This window comes from Narcine bancroftii, chromosome 1 (assembly GCF_036971445.1).
Source record: "Narcine bancroftii isolate sNarBan1 chromosome 1, sNarBan1.hap1, whole genome shotgun sequence".
In the NCBI taxonomy this organism is placed as follows: domain Eukaryota; kingdom Metazoa; phylum Chordata; class Chondrichthyes; order Torpediniformes; family Narcinidae; genus Narcine; species Narcine bancroftii.
The window spans coordinates 431,131,977-431,151,963 of NC_091469.1; the positions used below are offsets into that span (position 1 = coordinate 431,131,977).

The 19,987-nt window shown below is 39.9% G+C and overlaps 1 protein-coding gene across 1 annotated transcript in view; it reads left to right on the plus strand.

Moving 5' to 3' along the window:
- Nucleotides 1-19,987, plus strand: part of slc6a3 (solute carrier family 6 member 3) — a 43,399-nt gene that overhangs the window by 4,645 nt on the left and 18,767 nt on the right. Inside the window, exons 4-5 of the mRNA XM_069916584.1 lie at nt 7,165-7,303; nt 9,616-9,750. Coding sequence (XP_069772685.1) covers nt 7,165-7,303; nt 9,616-9,750 — 274 coding nt within the window. The remainder of the gene's footprint in view (nt 1-7,164; nt 7,304-9,615; nt 9,751-19,987) is intronic.

Consider the following 19,987-nt stretch of genomic DNA (forward strand, 5'->3'; position numbering starts at 1 on the left):
GAAGGTCCTCTAATTATTTTATTTCAGTATTGCTTGTTAATCTTTGACCTGAATCTATTCAGAACTAAATTCAACAATATCAGTCCTGGAAAGTGTTGAGCCAGAAATAAATTAAGTTCCTTGAACACACATCCGAAAGTCCTCCAACTTATTTCCTTCTATTATTGCTATCCTTGTCCATATTTGAATGAATGAAGTACCTCATAATTACTACAAAATTGCATTTGCACCTCTCAGTAATTCCTAACAGATTTGCTGCACAATATCCTTCCCACTTAATTGCCTGTGATGTAGTTCCAGTTGTATAATTGCATCTTTCCTTCCCCCTTTGCTCTGAACCAGTAGATTTATCCTTAATCTTTCCAGGCAATGTGTGCTAAGAAACATGTACTAATGAGGGGGAGACTGAGTTATTGCTTCAGTTTGATAACTTTTTATTATGATGATGGGTTATTGACATGAAACATTCAGAAAGGCAAACAGAGTTGATGTTTCTATTTTATGACCTTTCATTCAAACTAATGAAGAGTCAATGACCTGAAACAATTTCTCTGCTTTTCCCTCTACACACACTAAATGATCTGCTGAGTATTTTCAGCACCATGTTTTTATTTGTGGTGGATACTGCTGTTTCTAGTTAGAGAGGGCTTATATTAAAGTCCAAGACCCATTAAAGTTTCAATGCCTTAAAGCTACTGGTTTTAAATGAAATAATGTTTTCCATTTGGGGAAGATTCACCTGATTGACCTTTAGATATACTATGAAGTTTCTCAGCTGTATTACTTTTAAAATATACCTTTTGCCCTTCTTGACAAGGACACCATTGATAAAAGTCCCCTTACCCTTTTGATTTGATCAGTAATTCATTGGACTGGACCTTTCTTATATGGTGTTGTCCAGAATCAAGTTGGATCATAGAGGAAAATATGTAAAAAAAAGTTATGCAGTGCAGTCTGTCACTGGCTGATCTGAATTTTTCTTTGAAAATTTGACAAGTCGGTTATTTTTCAGAAATAAATGTTTTATTTCAATTTAAATTTTGTAGTTATCATTTTTATTAATTGTTGCTTGTTGGAATACTGTGCTGGTGTTTTAGGTTTGTTGTTATGTTCAGATATGGAAGGAAGCATGGGAGCTAAAAGTGTACAAAGTATGTCATTTAGTCCACAGAAGTCAGCTCATTTTGGTTTTAATTTTCATGGGGTGCCATTATTAGCAGCAGGATTTAGATCCAATGTTATCGACGGACTAATGGTTTCAAATCAGGTTGGTGTGCAACTTTGGGAATGTGGAGGGGGTGGGAGTAGTACCTGCAGATGGTGGTATTCCCCATGTTTACTGCCCTTGTCCATGTTAGAGAGATGACAGATTTGTGAGGTTCTATTGGAGTAGCCTAGGCAAATAATTGCAATGCAATTTGTTTGTGGTTAACTGGACAGCTCACTGGTAAATGCTTAGGATCATTGATGGGGGTCAGTCAAGCAGACTGCTTTGTCCTGGATGGTTGTGAGCAAAACCTGGTGGAAAAGATTTCATCATGCTTGTGGATGATGGAAATATGTTGGGATGTCAGGATACTCAGCAACTGAACTGGTCTTGCATCTGTGGTAAGGCTGCGGTGTGGATGCCAATTGAAAATATAGGGCAGATAGTTAGACTCTCTGAGGGAAATGGTCATTATTTGGCCTTTTTTTTTCAGGATGAATGCTACTTTACGGTGCTTGACCCATAGACGGCTTCACTTGCTGAGGAGCTGTGAACAGAATTGAGCATTGTGGAGTTGTCGATGAGCTTCTCCACTTAGGATGTTGCAGTGGAAGGAAGATCAATGAAAAGCACCCAAGGATGACTCGTATTGCATGAAGAGCTCCTGCTGTGCCAAATAATCATAAATGTCTTCCCTTGCGCTGTTTACCCTTGAATGCCCATTTAATTCATTTTTTACTGGGCCTCCCTGGTGCATTTATGATAAGGATAGTCATTTTCTTCTCATCTCTGGAATTGGTCTGTTTGGTCTATGTGATGAGATTTGCAGTGGAGTGATCCTTGTGAACCCAATTGTGTATCAGTGAGTAAGTGCTGCTTTATAACAGGGTCTATAATAGGTTTAATCACACTACCAATGATTGAGAGTTGACGTTCAATCAATCAGCAGTGGAGGAAGAAGAGTGTCCTACTGTTTTAGACTGTTATCATTGTCTGACTTTAGGTAATCCCAAATAGCACCAGTCTACCTTCTCCCACCTCTGTGTAGGCTTGTTCGAGATTCAAAGGAATGTCTGGGCCAAATGACGACTGGGATTGTATCCCTAAATGCTTCATACTGCTGAGTATTCAGAATGAATATTACTTCATGTTATAATGTGCCACATGGATGTTTAGGTCATGTATGATTCTTGGTGGGCTCCGTTCTCCATTTCTGGTCTCTTCCCTGATTCTTGAATAGCTTCACCATTTTAAAAACCCTGTCTTCATCTGGTTTGCCCTCAAGCTCTGGTATTTCTATGCTAAAACCACTGTCAATCTGCTTCTTAAATCCTATTTTAAGGTTCCTTTATTGTATACAAAAATCACATTATTTGTTTTTGTTTGCCCTGTAAAGCCATGCAAAGAGCTACCACTTGTCCTGCGCTCCATCAAGAAGAGAAAGAAAAACAAGAGAGTCCCTTCTGAAAGATTATGGCCGTGGATCCCACCACTTACTCTGATTCTGCCACCTCTTGTGGTCTCCTATCCTGTAGGATCCTCTCTCAGGCTTTTCACTTTCAGTAGAGGGAGGTAGGTATTCTCCCGCTCCAATGGCCTGTGGAGGTCCGCTTCTCCCCTGGAGCCTGCAACCTATGTGGTCTGGGCTGTGAAGCATGGGTGCTTCTTCTTGGTCTTGGACCTCGGCGAGTGCTCTGATGTAATAGAAGCAGCACTGGGCCTGTCAGGCAATTTGGATCTGTGCAGGGCTGAAATGTTTAACGTCCAAGCAATAGGACCCCATAGAACAGCTCTGGAACACATCTCTGATCTCCCTCACTCCACACCAGTGACAGTGCGACCATAACAGCAGATACAGCAACGTTGTCATACTTCTTTGTTCATCCATCTAAATACCCATTTATATGATTTGGTATCTAATGCTTCTATGTAGTAGAATACTGTATTAAAGGGCATATAAAATACTAATTGTTTAGAAAAGGCTACATCCTTTGCTAGCTGATATCAAGAGTTATAATTCATCATGCTGTACCTGATACATTAATCCATTGAACATGATGCTGGAGGTATGGGGTGAGGATAATAGTCATGGATTTTGTGTGCCCTCCGTTTCCTTTGCATGGTTAAATTCAGTTAGTAGTTACAATACCAATCTGATATAACCATTTTGTGATCACCATTGCTTCTCAGTCTGTTTTGTTTCCTGTTCGCTTCAATTGTAGAGTTTCCCTGCAGCTAGGTTCACAATTACCACTACAAAGGTATTTGTAATGTAAACAGACCTTAATAAATTCCCACTTATGGATTCTTTCAGCATCTACATGTTCAAGCTGTAACAATCACATGATCTGTTCAGTGTTACTGGGGCTGTAAAATTTGTACTTCTGAACAACATTACAGGTTGCAACCCCTCGCAAACACTTCAGAACATGATTGCAAGACAGATAGATGGGGCTGAATTTGTCAGATGTGTTTGAGGGATTTCTGACACAATATGTGGACCAGGCAATGAGAGGAGAGGCCATACTGGATCTAATTCTGGGTAATGAACCTGGTTAGATGGTGAACCTCTCAGTGGGAAGCATTTTGGTGACAGTGACCACAATTCCCTGAGCTTTAGCATGGCTATGGATAAGGATAAAAGAAGACAAAATGGGAAAGCATTTAATTGGGGAAGGGATAATGACGATGCAATGAGGCAGGAATGAGTAAGAGTAAATTGGAAACAGATGTTCAAAGGTGAAAGCACCGAACTAATGTAAAGGACATCTAGGGACCTCTTGTGCTGGGTTCTAGATGAGTTTGTTCACTGGGACATGGAAAAGATGGTAGGAAAAGGGAACCATGGTTGACAAAACAGATGAGGCAGCAAATCAAGAGGAAGAGGAAGCATACATTAGGTTTAGGAAACAGGAAGGGCTCATGATAAGTATATAGTAGCCAGGAAGGTGCTAAAGAAAGGACAGAGGAGAGCTCAAAGAGGACATGAGAAGGCCTTGACAAATAGAATCAAGGAGAACCCCAAGGCATTCTATGTGTATGTGAAGAACAGAAGAATGGTGAAAATGAAAGTGGGGCCACTAAAGAATAAAGGAGGCACCATGTGCCTGGAGGTGGAGGAGGTTGGGGTGGTTCTAAATGAATACTTTGCTTTAGTATTCACAAAAGAAAAGGACCTTGATGAGGGTGAGGTCGGAATAGAACAGGCTTGTGTGCTGGTCGGTTGAGATTAAGGGAGAGGAAGTGTTGGATCTTTTTAAAAACATTAAGATCTTTATGACCCTGGAGTGGACATGATATGCCCCAGGCTTCTGTGGGAAGTGAGGGAAGAGATAGCTGGGGCAGTAGCTATTATTCTTGAGTCCTCTTTGGCCACAGGGGAGGTGCCAGAGGATTGAAGAATGGCAAATGTGATCCCCTTGTTTAAAAAAGATGATAGGGAGAATCCTGGGGATTATGGACCATGAGTCTGACGTCAGCGGTGAGCAAAGTATGGGAGAAGATTCTCAAGGATAGGATCTATGAGCATTTGGAGAAGTACAATCTACACAAGGAAAGTCAGCATGGCTTTGTGAAAGGAAGGGCCATGCCTTGCGAGCTCAATTGAATTTTTTGAGGATAGGGTGGTTGATGTGGTCTATATGAATTTTAATGAGGCAGGCAGCATTGTTGGCAAGATGGTTAGCATAATGCCTTTACAATGCCAGTGATCAGAAATGAACTGGGGTTTGAATCCCACGCAGTCTGTAAGGAGTTTGTACGTACTCCCTGAGCCTGTGTGGGTCTTCTCCAGGGGCTCCAGTTTCATCCCACCATTCAAAATGTACTGGGGTGTAGGTAAATGGGGTATAAAATGGGCAGCACTGATTCATAGGGCCAAAGTGGCCTGTTACAGTGCTGTATGTCTAATTTTACAAAAGAATTGGAAAGGCCATCCATGAGGGACTTGTTCAGGAAGTTATGAAGCAAGGGATCGATGGAAACTTGGTTGTGGGTATAAAAAAAAGTGGCTTGCATGTTGAAAGCAGAGACCAGTAGTGGAAGTGGAGGTCAGTGACTAGTGGAGTTCCATGTGGATCTGTTCTGGGACCCCTGCTCTTTGTGAATTTTATAAATGACCTAGATGAACAGGCAGAAAGATGGGTCAGGAAGATTGCGGATGGAGGAATTGTGGATAGTGCTGAAGGTTCTGTCATAGATTACAAGAGGATATAGATAGGATGCAGAGTTGGATGAAAAAGTGGAAGATGAAGTTCAATCCAGTGTGAGATGATGCATTTAGGAAGATCAAACCAGAAGGCTGAGCACAGGATTAATGGTCAGTTACATAAGTGTGTGGATGAATTAGGGTACCTTGGGATCCAAATCCATACATTTCTCAAGGTTGTTGTGCCTATAGGATGCTGGGCTTAATTAGTAGGGGGATTTACTTCCAGTCAAAAGATCATGTTGCAACTCTACAAATCTCTGGTGAGACCACACTTAGAGTACTGTGTTCACTTCTCATCACCTCATTTTGGGAAGAATGTGGAAGCTATGGAAAGGATACAGAGGAGATTTACCAGGATGTTGCCTGAATTGGAAAATCTGTCCTGTGAGGCAAAGTTAGAAGAGCCGGGATTTTTCTCTTTGGAGCAAAGAAGGATGCGAGGATACTTAATAGATATCTACAAGTTTCTGAGAGGCATTGACAGGAAAGACAGCCAGTGTTTTTTGTTTTCCCAGGGCTGGAATAGCAAACGCCAGATGATGTATGTACAAATTGAAGGGAGGGACATTTAGGGGAGACATCAAGGGATGTGGATGCAGGGATTACCTTGTCAGATGATGATGGAGGCTGAAGCATAAGGGGCATTTAAGAGACTCTTATACAGGCACATAGATGAAAGAAAAAAAGAAGGTTGTGAGGCAGGAAGGGTTTAATACTTTTTTTTTGGAAGGAATATATGCGCCAGCATAACATTGAGGGCCAAAGGGCCTGTAATGTGCAGTGGTGCTCTATGTTTGACCATAGAGTAACACAGGGCAGGAGGAGATCCTTCAGCTCATGATATCTGCTTTGAACATGATGCTCATTAAAATAAGACTGTGCCTATTGCTCTATTTCCTGCATAGCCATGTCTATCTAGATGCCTCCACTTTGCTGATACTGTCTCAGAATTGAAGAGGGCTGGTGGGTTCCTCCCCATCAATCCAGCTGAATGTAGTTTTAGATTGCAGATAGAAGGGCACTCACCCAGAGCTGCTGAGGTTCTTGTCTAAAGTAGAATGCCTGAAAAAGAATGCTCCAAACATGTCAGGATTGAAGGCCAGAAGAAGTTTGTCTTGGGTCTCCCCTATTCTTGGTTCACACCACCCATAACAACCTACTTTGTAGCCAGAGTTCTGCTACTGCCTAAGTTGGTTCAGTAGCACCAGGTGCTGAGCTTACTTGAAGTTGAAATTTATTGGGGTGCATGGTTCGGGTAGCAGTTTGTGGAACACTATTACAGGATCAGCAATCCAGTTTTGCATCCAGTGCTGTCTGTAAGGAGTTTGTCTGTTTTCCTCGTGTCTGCGTGAGTTTCCTCCAAGTGCTCCTGCTTTCTCCCATCTTCCAAAGATGCGCGGTGTTAGAAGGTTAATTGATCACATGGGTGTATTTGGACAGCATGGGCCGTAAGTGCCTGTCAACATGATATATCTCTAAATTATGCATGTACATTTATAGCAGCCACGTGTAGTTTTTAGAAAGATGGATTTTTAGCAAATTTAAATTTCAATCTGAAGATTATTAAGTTTAACCTCTAATCAAAACTCATTCAATGAATTCCATTGTCTGATCTGAGAGTTATATATTTTCAAAAATAAACTGGTAAAGTTTCCACACTGGTTCATAGTGTAACCTTCCTGTCTGCAGAGGGTCTGTTTATGTGCTGTAACACTCTAAGGTGTTTTTTATTGTTGTTTCTAAACAGACGTGGCATGCTTCACCTCCATGAAAGTGCGGGGATCCATGATATTGGCAAGCCCAGGTGGCAGCTCACCTGCTGCTTATTTGTAGTAATTGTGATCCTTTACTTCAGCCTGTGGAAGGGAGTTCGAACATCTGGCAAGGTGAACTCATAATTCTGTTAAATTCCACCATGGCACTGACATCAAATTTGACCAACTGCTTAGAAGGTGGATTATCTGCCATTATCATATGATTACTAATGTACTCTTAAATGTACTCGCTTCAATATGAATTGTGTCAAATTATGAGATGGCGAAAGTCATTGGTTTCAGAGACCAGAATAGAAGGCCTTTGTTTGGATGGTCAGATCTGCTCTGACACCATCCAAGAGCAGTCCACTCTCCTATCCCCATGTCTCTGCAAATTCTTTGCAAGTTCAGCTCTCTTTTGAACATAATCAAACTTCTCTCCAGTGCTCCCCACCCTCCAAGCAGTGTTTTCCAAATTCAACATGTTAATGTACTTTTCCTTCCTTCACCTTGGTCCTTTTTGCACACGATCTTAATTTGATGCCCTCTTTTTTCCTTGACCCTTTGCTAATGGAACAGTCTTTACAACTATATTCTGAATTTCTCCATAGGTTTCCCTCGTAACCTCCCATCTTCCAATAGGAGGAACCCCAGATTCTCCAGTCTATTTCCACAACAAATTAAAACCATCATTCTTGGAATCATTTTGGTAACTTTCTCCTGCATTCTCACCAAAAACTATACATCCTTCCTAAAGTATGGCACTTGGATTGGACACAAAACTCCACCTGTGGTTCCACTTGTGTTTCTAAATGGTCATCATGAGTTTCTTGTTTAATACACTTCATTGCCACTTTTCACAATCACGATTTCAACCTGCCCTTCCACTTTGAATGAAATATTCACAAATACCTCAAATCTCTGTTTTTGTACCTTGTTTATATTTGTGACCTCTAGATTTGTATTGTTTCTTCTTGTTCTTCCTACCAAAATACATCAACTCACATTTCTCAGCATTAAATTTCCCCAGTCATCTGTCTGCCCGACCATTCTGTCATTTCCTTGGTGTATTACTATCCTAACCTGAAATAGTACAGTCCTTATTTTTAGTGACAGGTAGTACAGTAAAATCCTTGATATCTGTCAGCTAAAGGGATTGTTAGCTGCCAGATAAGTGAATTTCCCAGATGTTTGAGACTGCGTGTTGTGGAAATGTAGCATGAACGATGAGGTGTCCAATTTTAAACTTCCATATTTTTCTTTTTTAAAATTTATTGATTTTTATCATACAACCGTACAAGTCCATATAAATTAAATATAATATCCATTTGGATTGGCATCAAATAGAAATAATAATACATGGACTCCTTTCTAATCTAAACATATAAATAGTAAAAAAAATAAAAGGTTGATTATAAAGATTTAACCCCATTCACCCATCAAGTTGAAATTGGTATTCAAGTAGACTTGAAATTCAGCAATGGCTGCCAGAAATCCAATGAAATATGACAATTTACGGCATCCTCTTTCCTTGATCATTCCAAGTAAGCTATAAATAAACCCCAAATCTTATCAAAAGAGATCTTGATCTTCCTAACATTATGTCTGATTTTTTTTCCAAACTTAGAAAGGACATAATATTCAGTAACCAGTCTATGGGTGAGTGGAAAGTCCTCTTTCCATTTAATCAATATTTGTCTTCTAGCCAGTAATGTAGAAAATGCTAAGATCTGTTTTTGGTTAGATGTTAAATATATGTTTACATCACTAGAGAAGCCAAACATTGCAATCAACAGACATGATTCTAGATGGATCCCAAAAATGGTTGGAAATGTTCTGAAAATAGCTGTCCAATATTCTACTAAATTTGGACAAAACCAAAACGTGTATCAAAGAGGCTTCAAATCTTTTGCGTTTTGTCACACAATAAGTTGATATCTGGGTAGATTCAAGCAAGCGTAACTTTAAAAAAATGTACTCTATGCACCAATTTAAATTGAATCAAACTGTACCTAGAGCACAGAGATGAGTCATGGATTAGAGCCAAATTGAAATCAGTGTCTACTGGGTGTGGAGCATCTGGTTATTGTGCCCTCCCCATATAGTAAAGGTAAGTGTGGGTGATCGGGTCTGGGCAGCAGCCCAACTCCAGCTGAAATAGTCCATTATGCACATGCCCAAATTAATTCTGATATGATTTGACAGATATTTAAATATGCCATCACATTAAGTAGCTTTGTCTGTCATTGTACAATTATCTTTACATACACTTGTTTATCTAACTTAATTTACAGAAATATTGTGTTACCTCCTCCTCCCTATTTGATGGAAATATTTAATGTATTACATCATTTGTCTTTGTATTAAATATTCACAAGTTTCAATGTTGAAGAAATCCAGAAGAAGTAGTGAGGGTGAATATGTTTTTCCTTGAAATATAACAGGTTGTCTGGATTACTGCTACAATGCCTTATATTGTTCTTACAATCCTGCTGCTTCGTGGAATCACCCTCCCTGGAGCAATAGATGGTATCAAGGCCTATCTAAGTGTTGACTTCTTGCGGCTGCGTAAGGCCTCGGTAAGTCTCTAAGATCAGCATGTCCCTTCTTTTGCATCGAGTTACAAATGGGCACTTGTTTCTCCCCATGTTGAAATATGACTGGCCATCAATCATTTTGTACATATTTGGTATTATAATACCACTTTTTAAAAAGCACCAGCCAGATTTTGAAATACTCTATTGAAAAGGTTAATTTAGAAAGAGTAAAATAAAAGTTAAAATAATAGATGGAAATTCTAAATAGAATAACTGGAGACTTGATTCAGAAAGAAAATGTTGAAGGTGCACAGGCCAGTATCTGAGGATGGAGAAAAAAATAATAACGATCTGCTCAGCAAAAAAAACATAGCAGTTTCTGAAATTCAGAAATGGAAAAAAAAACACTAATTTCAGCAATTGTGTAGCATCTGTTAAGAGAAGAAACGATTTTAGACCTTTGTCTTTGCACTTGGGCTATTTTTGATCAAAGATCTTTAACCCATTTTTTTCTCTGTCCTAAATGTGGCTGAATCTGTTGGGTTTTTCCAGCATTTCTATTTTATTTCAAATTTCCAACAACTTAATTTTTCTGCATATCTCTGTTCCAGTATTTTTTTCTCCCTATTTCTCTTTTGTCCTTCTATTTGCATCTCCACCAGATGGATCAGATATGATTAATAAATCACTTTTTTTAGCTCGTGCGCCACCATTTGTGTCATTCAGTCTCTCCACTCTATTCCCTTTGTTCTTCTCACCCCTTTCCCTTCCCTGCAATTTAAAACGTGTTCATTTACTCACTCTACCTAGTTCTAATGAAAGATCATGGGCCTGAAACGTAAATTCAATTTCTCATTCCACGGAGGCTGGTTGACCAGAAAATATAATATTTTGCCAATGGACTAAGAAACAATATCCTTTTTTTGTTGCGTAAATCTTTGAGTTGGTTAATCTAACTTAATCATAGAATCTCAAGGGAAGTTCTGAATCCTCTGTTAAAATAATAATAATTCTGGATAAGGTTGTGAAATGTGTACAATATTATAGCATTTGTTGTCATACATTAATAGTCATGGTTTAGTAAATCCCAGTACAGCACTGCCAGGCAACAACAGTGTGCACAGATCTAGAGGGTTTACTATTGAAATCAGAGAAAACTATGTGCATCCAGGGAATGGGTATAGTCTTGAAGAAAGCCTTTGAAAATGGTGTGCAGGGCTCTGATGTGATTGACTGCTTAAGAATGTGCAAGTCTGAGAGAGAAAGAAAATTAAAGCACCCCAATCCTGATGATTTCAATTGTTCTGAAATGGGAAGACCTCAACATTTGTGACTCCAGATTTCACCTGTCACTTCCCTCCACACTCAAATGATGGTTCTAAATAGAGCATTGATGATCTGATATAATAAAAGAGATGCTATTTAGGTAAGCAAGGCAGCACTGTGGTCTGCACTCCAGGGAAGTACTGAAAAAGTACTTAATTCCTTTTCAAATATTTTGCCAGCTCAAGAATATCTCAACCAGATCAATTATCAGGCTTCAGCCAAAAGAAGCAATATGAGGGCATTGAATTAATTGGCCTGTTGATTGGCATGTTTAAAATGATGATGATAACCGGATGAGCTGTTTAAACAGAGATAAAACCTCCAGTCCATGATGCAAGTAAAAAGAAATTCTGAGCATGTACTATATGTGGAAAAATAACTGAATTCTTGCTGTTTTAACAGGAAAACAGACCTCCATCTCACCAAATCTGTTAAACTTTACCATGTAACCTATTTAATAAAATTTAATTTTCATATAATTTATTTCACTCTTTGTGTTCTTAATTATTTTGATTTCCCTTTGAAAAGAAAAACAAAGTTCGTGCAAAAATGTTTGGGCCATTATTTTTTATTGGGAACTAAATTCTGCCACCCATTGAATTCTTTCATAATTTGGAAGAACACTTGGAGCAGCCATCATCTGATGTGACATCAGAGGAAATCAAAACAAGAACAACCTTGTGCAATGGACAAAGTTAAAAGTTCAAATTTATTGTCAGACTACATACAACCCTGAGATTCTTTTTTTCTGCATTCAGACAGAATTTCTATATCAATAACTATACTCAAAGAAAGAACTGTAAACAACCTGTGCAGCTGCAGATGTAGGTATATACAGTAATAAATAACGAGTCTCTGATTGAGTTTATTGTTCAGGAGTCTGACAGTTGAGGGATAGCATCTGTACCTGAACCAGAAGGTATGGGTCCTGGGGCACCTGCACCTCCTTCCTGATGGCAGCAGTGAGAACAGAGCACGTCCTGGGTAGTGTGGATCTTTGATAATTGATGCTGCTTTCCAGCAACGTTCCACGTAGATGTCCTGGATGGTGGGAATAATTTTGCCTGGGCTGAGTTCACTACCTTTTGCAAGATTTTTTACTCAGATGTTGGTGCCCTCCTACCATGCCGTGCTTCAGCTGGTCAGCCCGCTTTCCACCACACATCTGCAGCAGTTTTCCATGGTTTCCAATGACATACCAAACCTCAGCAGATTCCTGAGGCTCTGTCATTTTTTTAACAATGGCATTAATGTGATGGGTTTAGGGAAGGTTATCTGAAATAGTAACACCCAGGAATTTAAAGATGCTCACGCTCTCCACCTCTAATTCTCCAGTGTTTGCTAGATTGCAATCCTCTGGTTTTCATTTCCTGAAGTCCACAATCAGTTCCTTGGTCTTGGTGACATTAAGTGAGTGGTTGTTGTTAGTACACCATTCAGCCAAGTTTTCAATTTCCCAACTGTATACTGTCTCATTACCCCTTTTATACAGCCACTACAGTGGTGTCATCAGCAAACTTATTGTTTTTGTACTTAGTCATAGGCATAAATCAAGTCGAGCAGGGGGATAAATACATATCCCTGTGGTGCTCCAGTGCTGATGGAGATTATGGAGGAAATACTTTTGCCGATCTAACTGGGGTCTAGAGGTGAGGAAATCCAAAATCCAATTGCATAAATGGGTGTTGAAGCCCAAGTCTTGGAGTTTACTAATAAGTTTTAAGGGATGATGATGTTGAATACTGAGCTGTCAGTAAAGAGCATCCTTAAATATGCATCTTTAATGTCCAGATGTTCAAGGGTTTTGTGAAGAACCAGTGAGATGACATCTGAAGTAGACCAGTTGCTATGATTGCCCATGTCCATGTCACTGTTCAGACAGGAACCGATATGCTTCAACACTAGCCTCTCAGAACACTTCATCACCTTGGATGTGAGTGTCGTTTAGACAGGTTACCACGCTCTTCTTGGGCACCAGTACGATTGAAGCCTATTTGAAACAGGCGGGTGAAATGTTGAAGGTATCTCTGAATATATTAGCTAGTTGGTCAGCATAGGTTTTCGGGTCACAGCCAGGCACTCTACACCAGATTCTTTGGTTCACTCTCCAAAAGGCAACCTGCATGTCATCTTTAGATACTGACAGTGGATGTGAGGGTGAATGGTGTTTCCTCCTTGTTCTGGTGGTCAAATCAGGCATAGAAGGCATTAAGCTCATCTAGCAGTGAAGCTTTGCTGTCTCCTATTGCACAGGATATAGATTTTGAGCAGGTTATGTCATTTAAAACCTTCCACAGCTGTCAGGTATCTTTTGTTTATTCCATTCTACTCTGGAATCCCCAATTCACTCAGGAGATGTCTTTCCATGGGTCATACCTACGCCTTTTATAGTGTTCTGGATCTCTGGACTTAAATGTGCGTGATCTAGCTTTCAGATTTAATTGTTCATCCAGGGCTTTCGGATAGGCAAATCCCTGAATGATTTGGTGGGGGGAACTCTCATCCTCAACTCTTTTAATAAAGTCTGTACCAGCCCTGGTGTAATCATTCAGATCCTCAGCTGAGTTCTTGAACATAGTCCAATCCACTGACTCGAGGCAATCCTGTAATCATTCTTCAGCTCTCGCAGCCAGATTCTTGCTGCCCTGATCTCTGGAGCCTTGCTTTTTAAGCTCTATCAGTATGCAGGTAGCAGGATAACTGCCTAATGGTCTGATTTGCCAAAATGTGGCCTCGGGGAAAAATGATGGGCATTCCTTTTTGTAATCTTGGAGTAATCAAGTGCTCTGGGACCTCTGGTACTGTAGGTTACTTGCTGGTGATAATAGACAGGGATTTCTTCAGACAGTCCTGATTAAATACACTGACTATAATTTGTATTTCTTATTTGCAAACCACATTATGCAGCTCGGTGAGGGAAAATGGACAAGATTGGGGAAAAATAATCCATATGAACAGCAGTGGTGACACAGTTAGCATTGCCAGCAACCTGGGTTTGAAACCAGCACTGTCTGTAAGTGTGTCTTCGTGGATTTCATCCGGGTTCTCCGGTTTCCTCCTACCCTTTTCAAAATGTTAAAGGGTTGTAGGTTTATTAGTGTTTTTGCACGGCATCAGCTCGTGGGCTGGAAGGGGCCTATTCCATTTTTTTTTTAATGGAAAGAAAATTCCAGCTTGCTATTTCATCACCATCCTGTGGTTGTGAAATCTGGACACTCATCAAGGCACTGGAAAAATGATCTGGGTATTTTTAAAAATGTGATGCTTCAGAAGACTTCCATGTATACACTATGTTATATGTGTGGCAAGCAGCGCCTGTCAAGGATCACTGGGTATAGCCACTTCAGGACACTCATAACAAACCTCAAAAACTGGCTGAAACGAACCATCAACATCCCCTACAGGATGGATAGGAAGAAGGGGAGGAGGAGAGGAGGAAGAGATAAAATAGGTAGTCATTGTGTATTACTGAAATTAATAAATAAAATGAAGATGCAAATGCTTGGAATTGTTTGTTTCCACCTTCAAAAGGGAAGATTAGAAAAACAGGAGTGGGCAATTCAGTACATTGAATATGCTTCATTCCATACATTGATGGCTAATATTTAATTTCAATATCTTATTCCCTATCTCCACCCATATCTCTTGATGTTTTTTGTATTTGACTCCTTAAATCATTCAGTGACTTGACCTCCACTGCCCTCTGCATGAAGAAATGCTTCATCTCAGTCCTGCATACCTTGCCCTATATTGCAGGATGACCACTTCTGGGCTCGCTTAGCCGGGGCAAACATCCACACACTGCAGGCAGCATATCAAACCCTGTCAGAATTGAATGTTTTTGAAGTGAGTCTCTTATTTGTCTATCTCTAGTATATAAAGTAGAGGTGTTGGTGTGTCTTCTTAACATTTGCTTGACTATATTGGACAATATGGTTGAATGACTTTATTATTAAGTTAGATGACAAACAATGAACTCAGCACCAATCCCTGTGGTACACCACAGGTCACAAGTCTCCACTCTGAGTAGCATCCCTTCACTGCCACCCTCTATGTCCTACCATCAACCTATTTTGTATCTAATTGACCAGCTCACCCTGGATTTATGCTATCTGACACCAAACCAGCCTACCATACAGGACCTTGTTACTGCCTCACCAATGTTCAGGTAGATAAAATCTGTCACTTCTTCAAAAAAAAACTCAATCAAAATCATGAGACAGGATTTTCCATATACAAAGCAGTGACTATCATTGATCGATACTTGCTTTTCAAATCCAAGTGGATTCTGTCTCTCAGCATTCCCCTTGTAATTTCTTTATGGCTGACATTAGGTTCATCAGCCTGCCTGGTTTGTCCTTACAGCCTTTCAAAATAAATGCACAACTTAGTGGCCCTCCAGTGGCACCTCACCCACGCTCAACATTGAAGATAATATCTCTGCCAGCACTCCTGTAATTTCTTTCCCAACATCCCATAAATTCCTTGGACACACACTTGATCAAAATTTTTATGCACAAGACCACCAGCACTCCTCTTTTATCATGTGGGTTCTCTTCAAGACATCACAATTTACTTCCCAAATTCCCTAGTCTCTATGTCTTTCTCCATGGTAAATACGTAGAGAAATACTCACTTAGGACCTCACCCATCTCCTGTGGCTCCACACATATTGTAGATGACCTTGTTAAACTTTAAGGGATCCCATTCTTTCCCTTGATATGCTTTTGGCTTTAATACACTTGTAGACTAGGTAAGTGGCAAAGAGAAATCAAAAAAGGAGATGATGGACTATGAGAGAAATAATTTGAAAGGCAACATAGAAAGAAGGAGGGGGATGTGGAACTAATATGAATTCTCTGTTGGAGCTGGCAGGGACACAATGTCCCATCTCAGTGCTACTTGGGTAAGCTTGGTTGATCAAGAACAGCAAGCAGCAAGCGCACTTTGGGACAATATGAAATATTCTCCCAGAGAGCATTCTTACAGGAGTATTACAAAGGGAGTGACATCTATGAAACTAAGTGGAAATTACATCATCCATGCAACATCAAGTAATTCCTGGAAGTGCCCAAATTTCTGAAGTGCTGCAGTTTGATCCAGACACAATTGCAAAGATGGTCCACTCTGAAAACGAATAACTTTTATTGATGTAACATAGAGCAAAATCTTTCAATGAAACTGAATTTATTGATCATTTAATTTTACTTCAATCTTTGGGAAACTACTGAAACAAAATTATTGTTCCCTTATTGAGCAATTCAAATTACAGCATTGTGCAAAAACTCCAGTTACTCATTTGTCAGCATCCCTTCCAAAATTGTGTCTGCTGATCAGAATGCTTGGATCAAGAATTCATGACGCTAGTAAAATACTGGGCAATTGAAAAACACAAGATTCTGGGAGCTAGTCAGCACAGATTGTTAAAGATACAATAGTCTCTGATGAAGCAACAGATGAAAAAAAAAGGAAAGATCTAGATTCATTAAAGCCTGGCATCAGTAGTGTGGAAAATGAGAGTTTATTGTTAAGGATGTGAAAGTACCAGAAAACATCAATGGGATTAAACAAACGCAACAAAACGGAAAAAAAAAATTGACAATCTCATTGGAGTTTGGTCAGAATGCAACTCGAGGAATAGATCAGATAGACTAGCAGATATGGTGCATTTGGACTTTAAGAAGACTCGATGTGCCACACAAAATGTTATCAAGTAATACTGGAAGCACATGTGTGGCACTATCCCGCCATTGATGACAAACAGGAAATGGAGAGGAGGATAAAAGGATATTTGTATTTTTCCAGCTTGCAAGTAACATACAAGTGCTTGGGCCCCAAGATATATGAATGAGTTGAGTGTACCCCCACATAAACTGTGAGTTTTGAAGAGGACGGAAGGAGGCCTCAATGCAATTTGGATATATTCAGCAAATGTGTATATGGCAGATGTAGCATAATCGTAACGTGCAACATTAACCACTGAGATAGGACAAACATAAATATGTTGATGCAGAAAGGGGTTTGGGTATTCTTATATACAAGTCACCAAAAGCCAACAGTTAAGACAAACCAAATGGTGCATTTCATTGTTCCTACAATCGAAATGTCTTGAAAATTAAGTCCAACCCTACAACTTCAGTGGACCTTTGCTGGATCACCCCTGGGGTATTGTCCACTAGTTTTGCCTCCTTACCCAAGGAAAGCTGCTGAGAAAAGATAAAGATTCACCAGACCAATCCTGAGAGAGCGGAGCTGCTGTATGAACAGATATTGGATTGACTGAGGAGATTTTGCATGTTTTTAAATGCAGGTACTCCTCAACTTATGACCTAAGCGAGTTATGTCCACCTGCATATACAACTGAATTTTTAAAAAATACTGTACATTTGCTGAGATTCTTCATTAAAGATTCATTAGTTGAAAATATTTTTGAAAATTTGCTTTAAAACCTTGTTAAAACATGGGAATCCAACTTATGCCCAATCCGAGTTTTGACCAATCCTTTGGTCCCAATTATTGTCATAAGCTGAGGACTACCTGTACTCTATCAAACATCTATAGATGAACTATGGAATGTACACTGATGGTTATATCACAGACTGATTTGGAAACTCAGGTAGCCAGGAGTGTAGAAGGATGCAAAGTGGTAAGCCAAGCTAGGTCCGTTACAAACATTATCCATTGAAGACAAATATTTAAGGTCCTGCCTCAAGAAAGCAACCAGCATCCAAAAGGATCACCATCATCCTGGGCACAATCTCTTTTCACTGCTCCCTTCAGGCAGAATGTATATAAGACTGAAGTCCAGTGTCGCCAGGTTTTTATTCAATGGTTATCAGGCTCTAAAGCATCCCTGTACTGCCCTAATCCTAACTGTAAACAAGTGCGGGACCACCAAAAGATCTGCTTGTGCTTTTGAGAAATATGATTTTTGCACTAACTGAAAATGTGGACAATTACCAATTTTGTATTTAATATCTCTCTCTGTCTTGACATAGTATGTAATCTAATGCATATTATTGTAGTTGGTGCACCTTGCAAAGCTGTTTGCAGCAAGTAAGAATTTTGATGCGTATGTATATTGTACTTGTGTACGTGACAATAAACTCATTATTCATTAGTTAGCATGGCTAGTAAATTTGAGGATAATGATAAAATTAGTTGTATTGCAGATAGTGAAGGTTATTTAAAATTACAGCAGGATCATGATAAACTGGGAAAGTGGATGTAGGAATAGCAGATGGAATTTAAGTCAGACAAGTGTGAGGTGTTTCATTTTGGTAGGTTAAACCAGAGCAGGACTTGTATGGAGAATGATTAAGACTCCGAGGTGTGTTGTAGAACAAAAAGATTTGGGAGACACAGACATAGAATTCCATGAAAGTAGCAACATAGATGGACAGGGTAGAAGGTATTTGGCATGCTTGCCCTTCATCAGACAGGGCATTTAGTACAGCAGCAGGGACATCATATTACAACTGTACAAACTTTGGTGAGACCACAATTGGAATATTGTATGCAGTTCTGGTCACCCAGCAGTAGGAATGATATCATTAAGCTGGAAAAGATACAGAAAATATTTCACAAAAATGTTACAGGGATGGGTAGCCTTGAATTAATAGGAGAGGCTGGATAGGCTGGGACTTTTCTCCCGGCCGTGTAGAACTCTAAGATGTTTATAAAATCAAGAGAGGTGTAGATAAGGAAAACTTGTAGTGAGTGGTGCAGTGAATAAAGCACAACAGAATTTGTCTGAGCTGAACCAAAAGAACAGTTTAATGGAATCTTTAAGGCGTTTAAATAATTACATTTGGCATGCTATCACAATCACCCGACTCGGAAATCATGCACCCCCCCCCCCCCCAGAGTTCTTTGCGCTACAAGGAACTCCTGATCCTGTGGGGGCCCACAACTATGGAGTGATAATGGAGTGGTGAGGTTCGTTACAACTTTGTCTTTTTCTGCAGGGATATCAAAAAATAGTGGGCATGAATGTAAGGTGAGATGTGAAGGATTTAAAAGGGACCTGAGGGACTGCCTCCTCACAAAGAGAGCCATAATTATATGGAATGAACTGCCAAAGACAGCGGTAGAAATGGTTACAAATGTAATGTCCTAAAGTCATTTAGATGGGGTACGTGGATAGGACAGGCTAAGAAGAATATGGGCTGAATGTAGGTAAATGGGACAACCTTGGTCAGCATGGACAAGTTGAGTCAAAGGGCCAGTTTCTTCACTGTAGAATTCAGACCTAAACTAAGGGATAACATTCAGTGGACCCCACATATTTTGGGATGTTGGAGGAAAACATGGGATCTTATGAAATCCTTCCCAGGGGCTCCCCATAAATTCTCTATTCAATTTACTCACATTTTCAACCCTTCTCTCCACTTCCCTGCACCCCCAAGGCCTCAGTCAGACTGCACTGGAATTCTGCTCCTCCACAACTGTCTGGTCGCAGGCTGTGACCCTTTACTTGCCTGCTGATGGTGCAGGAGGTGAAGGGAAGTAAGTAAGGGCCTTTCCATCTTGCTTTTTGCTCTGGGCCTTGGGTAACTTTTGGATTTTGAAGGATAGACCAATAACTGAAATGGACATCCATGCACTTTGTAAATGTAATGGACCATGGTTTCCTTGAGGACAATGAATTTGTAGGCCCTTAGCATTTGATTATCTTTGCTCAAGTTGTACTCCAAGTGGAAAGTCACATTTACTATTGTCCAGTGTTTTTAACAGGTTCCCATTCTATCCAAAGCCCTTCCCATTGGTGCTATTCACCATGCAGACCCATAGTCTATAATCTCTCTTAACCTCCCAGGTTCCAATTAACACAAAGACACCATCAGTTTTCCCTCAACCCCCAATGTTGCTGGTGCTTCCATCTTTTGCTTTTAAAGAATTATGTCACAGTGTAACCAGAGGTTGTGGTTGTTCCTACAACAGCTTTCCTGAC